Raw genomic sequence first — 14,535 nt, 5'->3', positions numbered from 1 at the left:
TTGAGTGCCATGATCGTTAATGACAATAGTTATCTCCTTTTTGAGAAAGAGAAAGTTTTCTGTTTATTTATCATTTTAATTTTTAACAGTGTTTTTATAAATTATATCTTTGTGGAGCTTATCATTGTTAGCTTAGTCTTCGCAGTTTGTTACCTTACAAGACATTTTTATAACGTACGAAATGCGACGGTTTTCCCGAAATTTCGCCATATTTTCGGACCGCCAAAATTTCGGTCGTCGTAATAGAATCCGTCGCATTATTTTTAGCTTATTCCAATAATTGTGGCTTCATCGATTCATTTTGTTCTTGAAAAGTTAGTGATATGATGGTGGGACAAATAAACACAATATTCCATGATGAATTTAATGTCAAGTAATACGTTTTAAATTTACAATAAATTATATTTATGTGCTAACAGAAACGTCTTATAACTTTATAAGAGATAAGTCAAGATAAACAATTTAATACCAAACTCAATAAGTGAAACTGAAAGAGTCGATCCGGACCCCTTAGAGGAAGATGAAGAAATCGATTTATAAGTTTCATTTTGTTTCAACATGATTTTACCGATTTTTAGAAAATTTTGAATTTCCTTTGTGCCAGAAAACAAAATGATGAAAAATACCCTTATTTTCTGTGACGTCCGAAATGTGACGGTTTTTTTCAATTTCGCCATATTTTCGGACCGCCAAAATTTCGGTCGTCGCAAATTGGTCCGCCACAAAAATGTCTTGTAAGGTATTAGTATTAAAGGGTTAGGGTCAAGGTTTTATTTTGCACGCTCTCTGTATATCTTGAACACAGAACAGCTGCGTAAAAACTGTTCAATTGATGCCGGCTCCTGCACATAAACTTAAAGGGTTAACGCCATCCTGGCCTAGTGCATCGCTGATCGCGTCGGGAAGCTTATAAAACTTGTATTCTCTACCATTATTTCTTACCATTAGTTTTTTCTTTAATCATGTTTAAGGAAAAACTTATGAAAAATAACATTTTTACAGAGTGACGTTAATGAGCATATTTATCCTTTTTAATGGGTATTTGCCCATTAAAAAAGATAAATTTGCTCATTAACACGATCCCCAGTCCCAGGAGTAGGACTGGCCAGAGTTGTTTTAGAGTTGTGCACCACCTTCGGTAATACTAATGGTTTAAGCTCCCGGTTTATACAAATTTAGATTTACCGCGGGCCTTTACCCAAATGAAGACTTGTTATAAAACATGACGTGAACAGTCAAACCCCGATTTACTACTTTGCCGCAGCTGTTTTCTTTCCCCTCAAATCCTGGGTATCATGATACCCATGACTCATCGATAGTATACAATCTCAAAAAAGTCTTGTAATCTGTCGCCTAAAATTAAATTATCAATTCTGCTAATTGGCGTCCTAATTATAATTTTCTGAAAAAAATAATTTAATGCATTAAATTATACTATCGATGAGTCAGAAAGTTTTCTTTTGTTTATAGGTGTTTCTGCTTTATACTCATTATGTCTTTGTCAACCACATTAATTCATATCAAAATATCGGTGCCATCGAGCGCATAGATTTTACTCTATCATGGGACTGACTACTCAATGAAAGTGAAACAAGAAATTTTCAATGAAACAAGAAATTTAATTTTTACAGAATAAAAAGATGTGAAACAATTCATAAAATACAATGCTCATTTGGTGTATGACTTTGTGTCCTTGACTGCTGCTCACTGCTGCTCACTGCTGCTCACTGCTGCTCACTGCTGCTCACTGCTGCTCACTGCTGCTGTCGCGCGTGCGCCCATAGCAGCAGTGAGCAGCAGTGGGCAGCAGTGAGCAGCAGTGAGCAGCAGTTAGTAGCAGTGAGCAGCAGTGAGCAGCAGTGAGCAGCAGTGAGCAGCAGTGAGCAGCAGTTTCTTTGCACTTAGCCCCTCCTGTGTTATGAGTTATGACTTAACGTAAGAACTATAATTAATATACTTGATCTCCAGCACACTGCTTGAGCTCCAGTACACTGTTTACATTACTTCTTTACGTGGACTTTTACATTATTTGGACCAGTTCCAGAACTTGTCTTGACGGTTACATTTGTCCGGTAAAGTTTGTCGCATAGTAGCAATTGCACTGTTAGACTTAGATACTGATATGAGCCATGTATTATAGTCGTCTACTTTGATGAACTTCATGACACGATATCAACTCCACCTTTTTTCGCTTGCCAGACTTAACTCGACGCTCCTTATTGATATTCATTCAACTTTGTGAATTGAAGAACTATTTATAAATAGAACGCCAATTTCAACTGTCATAGTAATTTAATTTTAATTATCTAGTAGTATAAATATAATATACGTCCCAATTTCATTCTATATTTTCCATACTGATCGCATATAGCTAGAATGAAAGGTAAATATTAAAACAAATTAGCCCTAGCACTTAGCAACATCCCGGATGAGTTAATAACACAAAATACAAAACGCCGGCACGCTTAATTTAAAGTTATATTAAAATAACCCCTCGTGCTAGGCTAAAGCACGTCGGCGTTATTTTCATAACTTCATAACAATCTCTACTCTCTAGTACTTCGCACTCGAAATTGTTATCTCTATAGATAAGATATAAACCCTGTGCGTGCCGGCGTTATACGGTTATATGTGTTATAAAAACCGTAAGTCACCATTTATTTAAGAAAAAATGTTAGTTAAATGCGATCAGGGAAAACAGTTAAATTATTTTGGAGAAAATTGATTTTTGCATATCAGTGCGTGTGAATTTATGCTTTTAGGCTAATATAAAGCTAAAGTAAAATTGCCAAAAAACACGTTAGTCCAATTTTCCCAAAAGACATTAACTTGACATTTATTATACTTTTGTACATCCTTTTTCACAGAACAGCAGAATAAGGACGCAGTCGAATAGAAATCATTAATGTTAAAATACCAATTACTCATTAAACATCGATACATTAATATTATTTTTGTTGCGAATAATTTTTTATTAAATTGATTTATTAATACCTTCATATATTAGGAAATTAAGACCTAAGGAACCCGAACATGAAAGCAACCTTAATCATCATTACGGCTTTGCTCTGGTCACCCCTCAAAGGTAAAAGTGAATTAATGATACACTCGAATTATATAGTGAATATATCAGTGCTTTAAATAATAGCTTTTATAATACATAGCGGTATACTAAGCTAATAGTAGCGGTAGATTTAAGTTAGTCTTTCGATTGATCACTCAAGAGTCAAGATTTATAACATTTTATTTGTAATCAACTCAAATCCACACTATTTCCCTAAGTTGACTAATTGAAAATAGTATGATCACAATGTGAAGTTTTCACTACTTCAGGTGCACTAAGACCGGAGGTACCAGGTGAGATAAAACCTGCCTCTGTGTCGCAGTCTGCGACTGTGGTAAATCGAGTGACTGACTATGGAGCAGATAAGGCTATAGACAGGAAGTGGCGCACCTTGGCTTATTCAGTTCGAGGAGGGTATGATAATGCCTGGTTTAAAGCATCTCTAGATAAGGAACACTGCATTAAGCAGATAGTGCATTATTGGAGCTCAGATCTGGCCACTTAATCACTCACACCTGCACTAGTGACACGTGTACCTGTGAGGATAGCTCAGCAAGCTTTGCCTGTGATAGGTATCCCATGACAGTGTACCATGAAAAAACGCACCCTGGAGATTATGTCCCCTCCGGGTGTAAATTTGGAGACACTGTAGAAATAAAAGAGAGTGGGGAGGAAGGGTATATGAATTTGTTTGAAATAGTGATCATCGCAAAATTAGGTAATTTATTGGACTCAATAATTATAAGTTACTTTTCCAGAATCCAGATATGATTCAGGAACCTATCATATTATTTCATATCATGCAATAGCTTCATGAGTTTTACTTAGCTAGGTACCTTATCGGACCTTATTTGGACGGACATTGAATGAACAGACATAATTATGAACAGACATTAATATGAACGCTAGAAGGCATTCAAAACCATCAAAAATCCTAATTTTTGTCATATTTTTAACCCTTTTTTTATTTGTCTGACGAATGATTTTAAAATCCATTTTTTATACAGTAAGTAAGAAAAACAGTCGTTAAGCAGTAAAAATATGTGTACATGATCATTGTCTTATATCACATATCATCTTCATCAAATGGGTTTTCGTGCATGGAATAGTCCATGCTTAAAGCATCAGTGATTTCTAGCTTTATGGAAACCTTTTTTTAAATCAAACTACCCCGGTCCTGCATTTCAGTGTTAACTTTTACAAACCATTCGGCGTGAAGTGGTTTTATCTTAGACAACTTTAGGTTAACCTTAACATCACGTGGAGCTTTCCTAGCACTGTTTCATTACCTCCCCTGAGTAATATGAACTATAACAACGTCGGACAATGTCCTTGGCAGCATGCCGATTCACCGTAATATCTAGAGGCTGGAACAAGTTTGTCATGTTGGCGGATACTATAGCTCATGAACTATGTTGTTGAGTGCCATAATTTCGTTGGCTTTTTCCGCCAAGTGACCCTTTACTGGGCCGCGCTCAGCCTGTCATTCCGCCAAATCTTTATTTATGTTAATGAACATAATAGCCTGGGGTCCTCAGGTAAAGTGACCCTTGGCGGACCCTTGGCGAAAAAGTTCGAAGCTTGAAAATTTTTTTTTTTAAATTCAACGGACTTCAACTTGGACGGACCTTAAATGAACCGACTTTATTTGAACGGACATTAAGATGAACGTTAGGGCCTCCAGCGTTCATTTAATGTCCGTCCAAATAAGGTCCGATAAGGTATATTTTTAAAGCGACAATATTTTAAGACAGTTTACTAATACTAGTTGCGCGAAAAAACGACATTCTAAAATCAAATTACCTACCGAAGGTTGCGAGGAACTGAGCCTGAAGAACGTGTCATCAATGGAGCCTGGACTTCCTGTAGCACATGGAACACTGATGACGGTACAATGCGAAACAGGGTTCATCAACAAAGGGGGAAAAGTGAGGTGCCTGGATGGAGTGTTAGTCGGCCTTGTCCATGATGCGCTACTTTGTGAAATCATAAGTATGTTTAAGAAAGAGATGCTGCGAGCTTCACGTTTAAATTAGCTCGAGTTACTTTGGTAACTATAGAACGCAGAGCAAAATAAAAATTTCGAGATCGTGATGAGGCACTGCAAATATTCCACATTATACTTCTCTCTGGCCAACAGAACTTGATTAACATATGGCGCGAAACTAGGAAAAAATTCAATAATTTTGGAATATGTTAGGTTAAAGCGTACTGCTATTTTCCTTAACTATTTCCCTACCTATTTCCTAACCCTTACCTATTTTCCTTACCCAAGATATCATACGAACCTACAAATATAAGTTTAACTATTTAGCAGAGTATGGCGGTGATCAGTGAGTATCATTTTCAATAAATGTTGTATTATTTTACTGGGCAGCACTCAGCGTGTCATTCCGCTGAATCTTTATTCGTTTATGAATTTAATAGCCTGGGGTTCCCAGGTAAGTGCTTAAGTGTTATTTAGAAACAAAAATCCTGTGCAATATTGATCAAGTAATCAAGTAATCAAGTTTTTATTTATGAACGAATTCTTTGTGAAAATGTACATCGTGCTTTGCATAAAAATGTCGATAAGGCGATCATAAAGCTATCTTAAATTTCAGAAAAAAAGAAGAGCGACGAAACTTGATGGGGTTCTTATATTCACGGAAAGAAAGATGACCTTAATCTTGCAGGCGGTAAGCATATCACTAGGATCTATGCTCAGGAATGATAGCGTAACTTCGATTAATTTACGCGGGCATCAAATAGATTCAAGAAATAAACTCTCGATAATGGCAAATATTTAATAGTTTGATGAGGTCTTATTCTAATTCAGTGATTGTGTGAAACTCAGCTTATTTTAATTGAATAACACATTACTTTCTGCAGTGACACTTTCAGGTAAACTGCAAAACAGAATGAACGAAGGTTACACGGAGGACACCACGCACTAAGACGCACTTTCACAGGTATAACCACTTCAGAAATTAGATAGTAAATAATCAGTTGCATTTGTCTTTGTGTTGTGTTCCCAATCTCAAATAAGAATATGATAGAACTTGGTTTTTAGTTTCAATGCGGGTAGTACCACTACTATCATTATTACGTATCGTAATACTAATAGTGGTACTTCATGATATCGATCCAAATAAATTTTAATCAGTTAGATCTTAGCTAAATAGTGCGGACTCAAGTAGGAACATTTCAGCTCAAACAAATACCATGGTACGTGCCTACATACATAATAAAAACTATACAGCACCGTTAATAAAGAATAAAGGGGCCGTATCAGAAATTAATTTGTAATATTAAGGAATAACTTTCTTAAGCTCTTGAATATTAAATTAAATAGCGATTGTGACGCGTTGCTTAAAGGAGTTTTTAAGTAGACTATTACTAATTGTCAATGAGAATTTCAAATTTTTTTGTTTGATTCTATCGATATTTGATTGACTATTAAAATGATCAGCTCCTATTTCAGATAACGAACTAGAGCCAGAGGACAACTATCTTGACAACCGAAAACGGAAAGAAGAATCGACTGTCTGAAGCTACAAATTGAAGGACTGGTATTGCAACTAAACAACTTGCATATTACATAGAGACACATTAAAGCGAACAATTACCTAGTTCAAGTTTATAGACTTCATTTAGAGGCTATGTTATCTTCCAACTTATAAAAGTATCATTATGGTAATATGCATTTGTATTCAAGATTTTTGAAATTACTTTTATTCTCATTTTGCAAGGTATAAGGTGACAATTAATTTTATTATATACTTGTTTGACCTCATGCTAATTTAAAGTTGTCGTTCAAATATAACTAGGACTTTAGCCTTTTGGCCATTTAAACTCCTAAACGTAAAATCTATAATTATAAGAAAGCAAACTGGGACATGATTAATCGTGAATTATGCTCGATTAATTGGCAAGTCCTAGAATGCCTAGATCCTGATTCGTCTTGGAAGTTAGTTAAAGACTGCATTATGAATTTAGTTGATATACATATTCCTAAAGTAACTATTAAATCAGAGTTTCAACCCCCGTGGTTCGATAGTGAACTTTTTTCTTCATGCCGTAAAAAAGATAGACTCAGAGCTAAATTTAAAATTTCTGGTTCTATTTCTGATGAGTTAAAGTTTGTTACTAGCCGTAAAGATTTTAAGAGGCTTTCATCAGCCAAAATAAGAGACAATCTTTTCAATAGTGATGATCCAGCGCTTATAACTAAGAAGTTTTGGTCACATGTTAAGTATAAATCTAACTCTTGCCGTATTCCTAATTGTGTTAGTTATTCTGGACAGCTTCGGTTCAAACCCAAAGCTCAAGCTGAACTTTTTAATTCCTTCTTTTATAACCAGTTTTCGGATCCTTCACTTTATGACACTGATATCTCCTATGTCAATGATGTTGATTTTGATATTGACTTCGATCATCGGGATGTTCGTAAGCTTCTTTCAAATATTAATTCAAATAAAGCCCAGGGACCAGATGGCATACACGGTAAAATTCTCAAAAATTGTTCCGTAGGTTTAGCTTACCCTCTAACATGCATTTTTCGTGGATCTTACAACAGCGGTTACATTCCACAAGAATGGAAACTTGCAAATGTTGTCCCAATATTTAAGAAAGGTAAGAAAAGTGAGGTTGAAAACTATAGACCAATATCCCTTACTTGTTTAGTCATGAAAGTTTTTGAGCGCATTGTTAAACGTAAACTGCTTTCTTTGACAAGTACCCTTCTTGATCCCAGGCAGCATGGTTTTCTAGAGCACAAGTCATGCACAACCAATATGGTTGACTTTTGTGATAGCCTGGCATTGTCTCTTAACGAAAACATTATCAATCATGTTGTGTATTTTGATTTTGCTAAGGCATTTGATTCTGTAAATCATGATATCCTTCTTCATAAGCTAAAGACCTTATATAACATTGATGGTACACTTCTCAAATTTCTTACCAATTACCTTCAAGGCCGTTACCAAAGAGTGGTTATTGGTAATGAGATGTCATCTACCCTCTCAGTTAATTCTGGTGTCCCCCAGGGCTCTATTCTTGGTCCCTTACTTTTTGTATTGTTTATCAATGATATTCCTCTTGGCCTTTCGGATAATACTGATATTGTTTTGTATGCCGATGATACAAAAATCTGGCGTAAAATACATTCATCTTCTGATTATACTAATTTACAAATGGATATAGACTATCTCTCTGACTGGGCACTAAGAAACAAAATGCGATTCCATCCAGCAAAATGTAAAGTGCTTATTGTTTCAGGAAAACCATCTTTATCTCCTCCATTCGCATATAATCTTGATGGCTCTCCTCTTGTGTATGTAGAGTTAGAAAAAGATCTTGGAGTTGATGTTACTCCTAAGCTAAGTTGGAATAGTCAGTGCGACAGAATTTATACTAAGGCCTGCCAACAACTTGGTATGGTCAGAAGAGATGGCCATATTGTCATTGATCAGAAACGTCGCCGGGCGCTTTACCTCTCCCTGGTTCGTAGCCAATTCGAAAATTGTTCCATAATCTGGCGCCCTTGTAATAAATCACTTAGTGATAAATTAGAAAGTCTCCAAAAGAGAGCTATTAAATGGATTCTGTCTGAAGAGGGCCGCAGTTATCCACCTGAGCAATATGTCAAAAAGTGCAAGCTTGTCGACATTCTCCCTTTGTCTCAAAAGTTTGACTTGAATGATCTTATTTTTTTCCACAAAGTTCTTAACAATTTAATTCCTGTATCGCTGCCTCACTATCTCTCTTTATATCAGGGCACTTCTCGACTAAGACGTTGCCACCTCGACAGTCTGTCTATTGTGTCATCAATTTTACCTAAGTTAAGTCAGAATTCACACACCACATGTACCTCAAATAGCCCACTGGCAAAATCATTTTTCTACAGAACCCATATACTGTGGAATGGACTCCCTTTACAGGTAAGACAGATTGTGTCTACTAGTCTTTTCAAAGCTGAGGTCACTAAGCATCTATGGAAATGTTTATTGGATAGTGAAACAACAGTCTAGCCTAGTCTCTTTGCTCCCCATATTATTATTATTTTTGTTTTATTAATTTTTTTATCTACCTTCCTATACTTTCAACATCATATCACACTTCACCCGCACACCTTCTCACACATTAATGACCATTTCAGACCTGTATCTAATGTATCTGGAATTTGACGTATTGAAATTCCAATTTTGACTCTATATCCACAGTTATTCACCATGGATTTGTTTGTTATTAAATAGTTTTTCATAAATTTTTGGATTTAGATTAATTCGATGTAATGGGTCCAAGTTACTGCGGACATAGTTCACTATGTGTTTACCGTGTTTGGGTGCCCATCATATTTTACAGATGGGGGCGATATTTTGAACGATTCTATTTTATATTCATCTATTGCTGTACTCTGTAAAATTTGAAAAGTATTTAATAAAAAAAATCAATATATCTGTTTCGGTTTAACTATAAAGAGCACAGTTTTATCTATTTTTCAGTCAAAAAAAAATTTCAATTTATGCCATTTATTACAATAAAAATTAGGGTAAAACAGTTCAATTCGATAATTGGGTTAACATTATGTTTTGATTTAGTATTATTTGGGTTATAAAGTTAATTACAACGGAGTATTCTGGATTTGGCGATTACAGATTTTGTTAATAATAGATGTTTTCATTTGAGAGAAGTATTAGGATGGGAATTTAGTTCACCTAGGTTTATAATTGCTGGGTTATAAGATGTCACATGATAGTTACCTTTACAATTTCTAAAGTAATAGGTAAGATTTGAATATTGGCTCCCCGAAAATTATTAATTACTTGTTCAAAGCATAAAAAATGCACTGCAATCAAAAGTGAACTTTATTCAAGTAAAAGTTAAGCGGTAAACTCTTAGACCGTTTATTAAATGTATATTTATATGATCAAGTCATAGTGCTCACGTGATGCCCATATAAGGAGTGTCAATTTGGTTTTGTTTAAAGTGCACGGATGAATTGTGGGTTTGTAACCGATAACAAATATTTACGTTAACGGATGAATATTAAATTATAATGTCCTCTTACCTTCCTACTCGGATATCAACGTGTGAACAATTTAATTAATCTAGCTGAATGTTAATTATCAAAACATGAAATGAATGCATTGAAAAAGCTTCACACCTAACACAACAGTAGATATTTGGGTCGCCTGATAAGAGACTGCCAGTTCCAAAATTAAATCTTATTAACTGGTTATCATTTATCAAGTGGCTGCTGATCATCTATTAACGGGTTGTTATAAAGTTATAAACCGGTTGCTAACCGGTTGTTTACCGGTTATTAATTGGTAATTATTCTGCTTTCAACCGGTAATTAATTGGGTATTAATTGGCTATTAACCGGCTATTCGCCTTTAACTAATTAGCAGTTAACTGTCTATTAATCGGTTATTAACTGGTTATAAACTGGCTATTAACCAGCCATTAGGCGGTTATCAACAGTCTACTGTACACTCTTACAAAAATGTCACCGTCAGAAACGATGAAGGTATGTTGATTAGTAAATTAACAAAATCTTTTCTCCTGACATTGTAGCTCCACCTGGTGCTGTCATCATTTTGCCGCCAAATAAGCCACCAAACATTATTAGTATTAGTAGAAAATGTAAAAGAACCAATGATTTGTGTTTGGTATATTTAATTCACTATTAAGCTATTATACTACTATACCACAATATAACCAAGATTCATATAGCGTTTCAGTGCAACGTGCTGTATTAATTGTAACTTGCTGTATCTACCACGCCACCATCATGGCGTATTATTTACTTTTAACTTAGGAGAAACAGTGAATGGTACCTGATTCCTTTCTTTCCAAATTGTTGTTTAATGAGAACTCGATGATTATTTATGGTTTGTAAGACTGATCTATAATCTAGTGATATAATTGATTTATTTGCATACCATAACAAGAAAAAAGAATACATTGTAGTAAAAACTCCCCACCAATATTCAGCTTCACTTGAAAACTCGGCGGTAATATCGAGTATCAAAACAGGAAATGAATGCATTGAAAAAACTTCACACTAAAAAACTTCACATCAGGAGGGTCAAAGGACCGGCGATTCTAATTGAAGAGTCCTACTCGGATATCAACCATATCAATGTGTTACAGTAAAACTGCATACCATAACAAGAAAAAGAATGCATTGTAGTAAAACGTCTCACGCCAATCGTCAGATTCACGTCTCTTGTATTTTAACTTATAAGATCTGCAGTTTTTAAACCCTCATAGTATCTGCACAGTCTGTTAAGTATAACTTGCGTTATTTCATTATCACCAGCGCTTTGCCTGGGGTTATTTCGAAGAAATTTAGACCGTATTATTTGTGCAACTCACCTCGACTTGTATAAAATAAACATTTTAATTTTAAACGGTTTTTCGACCAATAACTGTACCTCATGAACAGCAGGTGATAATTGGGGCTAAATTTACGAGTAACAAGTATAATAAACAACTGCTCAGATCTTCATTTTCGTACCTTCAATTTCCACGTTCAGCCTCTATTTTTAGTTTACGATCCAGTCTCTATTTTTAGTTTACGATTCAATCTCTATTTTTAATTTACTATTCAGTCTCTATTTTTAGTTTACGATTCAGTCTCTATTTTTAGTGATCCGCTCCCCGGTACAAAGTTAGGTTGTTTTCGTAAAGTTTGGACTGCTCACATGATGACAAGGTTTATTTTACGCTTATAATTTAGGCATACTTTAATAACACCTATAATCTATATAATTACAGTATTATAAGTACAGTACTTCACATTACAGTACTTCACGGTACAGTACTTCACGGTACAGTACTTCACGGTACAGTACTTCACGGTACAGTACTTCACGGTGCAGTACTTCACGGTGCAGTACTTCACGGTGCAGTACTTCACGGTACAGTACTTCACGGTACAGTACTTCACGGTACAGTACTTCACGGTACAGTACTTCACGGTACAGTACTTCACGGTGCAGTACTTCACGGTGCAGTACTTCACGGTGCAGTACTTCACATTACAGTACTTCACGGTGCAGTACTTCACAGTACAGTACTTTACAGTACAGTACTTCACGGTACAGTACTTCACGGTACAGTACTTCACGGTATAGTACTTCACGGTGCAGTACTTCACGGTGCAGTACTTCACGGTGCAGTACTTCACGGTACAGTACTTCACGGTACAGTACTTCACAGTACAGTACTTCACGGTGCAGTACTTCACGGTGCAGTACTTCACGGTGCAGTACTTCACGGTACAGTACTTCACGGTACAGTACTTCACGGTGCAGTACTTCACGGTGAAGTACTTCACATTACAGTACTTCACGGTGCAGTACTTCACATTACAGTACTTCACGGTGCAGTACTTCACGGTGCAGTACTTCACGGTGCAGTACTTCACGGTACAGTACTTCACGGTACAGTACTTCACGGTGCAGTACTTCACGGTGCAGTACTTCACATTACAGTACTTCACGGTGCAGTACTTCACATTACAGTACTTCACGGTGCAGTACTTCACAGTACAGTACTTTACAGTACAGTACTTCACGGTACAGTACTTCACGGTACAGTACTTCACGGTATAGTACTTCACGGTGCAGTACTTCACGGTGCAGTACTTCACGGTACAGTACTTCACGGTACAGTACTTCACGGTACAGTACTTCACGGTACAGTACTTCACGGTGCAGTACTTCACGGTGCAGTACTTCACGGTGCAGTACTTCACATTACAGTACTTCACGGTACAGTACTTCACGGTACAGTACTTCACGGTACAGTACTTCACAGTACAGCACAGAACTTCACATTGATACTCCGCCTCCCCCACTATTACCTATAGACATATACTAAATACTTGGTGTACCTATACACTTGAATTGCTTGCTTTATACCCATCACAACCTCACTAGTCACTACTTGTCAAACATTTACATTACTTATAACATGTCCTGAACAGTGAACACGTGACCTGAACACGTGTCCTAAACACGTGACCTGAACACCATTGTTTAAGATTTTGAGCGGGATTATTTAAACGAAATGCTTGTTTAGCAGGAGATTTCAAAGTACACGACGTGTAAATCGTCTGTTTAATTGCTTAAGATTGTTCATGTTAACTACCAATGTGTTTCAGTAGGAAGCATAATACTGTTGTATTGCTCCTTTTTAATATACTGCTGTGTTTGATACAGTATTATAGCTAAATGTGTAGTGAATGTATAGTGTAATGTTTTCTTTGTTCAGCTTATACTTATAGCGTTCTACACGCAGGCTTGTTCTGTGGTTCACCTTTGTTGTGAGCACGTTTTGTGCTAGTGGAAGTTAGTTTTAGCTTTTTTTAATGGTCGCACGTTTTGCCGTAACCCAATTACAAATGACTGAATTATGTCTAGTGTTGCCATGACTTAGGAATGATGGGGGCCAGAGTAAGAGTCGACAGTACATATTGTGTTTTAACAAACGGATGTTACTGGTGCAGTGGAGTGCCCGAGCTTTGCAAGAGGTTCCAATGTTATTAAATCTTAGTCAGAGTGTTTCTCAGTCTGCTCAACAAAAGATTATGATTAGATTACATCAGTTAGTCGTATATAATCTGACTGTTATATCACTAATCATCTTCTCCCGACCCCGTGATTTTGATGGCTACGATCACGTGACAATGACTTATCAACCGTTTCTCACCATGATGCTGGATTCTGAACCAAATCTGCGATAGAGTAGCATAAACTGGTTTGTACAGAATACCGTATCAAAATGGAACAGGTTTATTGAAAAAATTGATCTTTTGTTTACTTTTCCAGGTTATCCGTTATACTTATATAGCCTGTAGAAATCTGGGTATAATATTTATATTTCTTAAGTCGCACAATACAATGATATTACTCATAATATATAACATAATATAACATAATGTAACAGAATATAACATAATATAACATAATATAACAAGTGTTACCAATATAACTAAAGCTGTACAATTTGATGATAACAATCACTTTAAGTGTGACACTCATGTTTGTGATTGGACGGATCGGTGTCACGTGACATAACACCTCTATTACAATTGGTCGCTCGTTGAGGATCACGAAGCAAATCAGGGCTGCCCGTCATCATATCAGAATAAATGTAATCCAGTTGTTAGTATGATTGTTATATTGTGGTGTTCGTAACCTACCTTCATTGTGTGTCTTTTGACTTTGTTATCATGCTCTGCTCTGGAAATTGTGATAGTAATTAGTACCTGTTCGATTTGTTTAGGATACGATCTCCTTGTTGTTATGTTACAGGATCAGAATGTTCGTGAGGAACAGTCACCAAAATTGAGTTGCTTACCTGCTGTGTGTTTTCGTACTCTGGTCTTCACTCAAGTTGCAAAGCTGCAATAAACGTATCGCAAAGAACATTTATATCTGAAAATTGTGTTAGTACCAGTTTGATCAGTTAAGGTG

General features: G+C 36.1%; 1 protein-coding gene across 1 annotated transcript; it reads right to left on the bottom strand.

The window, feature by feature from the left end:
* Positions 1–11,816: 11,816 nt before the first annotated feature.
* LOC134821560 (keratin-associated protein 16-1-like) lies at positions 11,817–14,267 on the bottom strand. The gene is made up of 2 exons (XM_063832265.1): positions 14,262–14,267; positions 11,817–12,920 (listed from the first exon to the last, which is right to left on the bottom strand). Exons 1-2 carry the CDS (start codon positions 14,265–14,267, stop codon positions 11,817–11,819), a joined length of 1,110 nt encoding a protein of 369 aa, XP_063688335.1.
* Positions 14,268–14,535: the final 268 nt, after the last annotated feature.

Source organism: Bolinopsis microptera, chromosome 10 (genome assembly GCF_026151205.1).
Source record: "Bolinopsis microptera isolate Bmic1 chromosome 10, MBARI_Bmic_1.0, whole genome shotgun sequence".
In the NCBI taxonomy this organism is placed as follows: Eukaryota; Metazoa; Ctenophora; class Tentaculata; order Lobata; family Bolinopsidae; genus Bolinopsis; species Bolinopsis microptera.
This window is presented reverse-complemented; position numbering and strand designations above follow the sequence as displayed.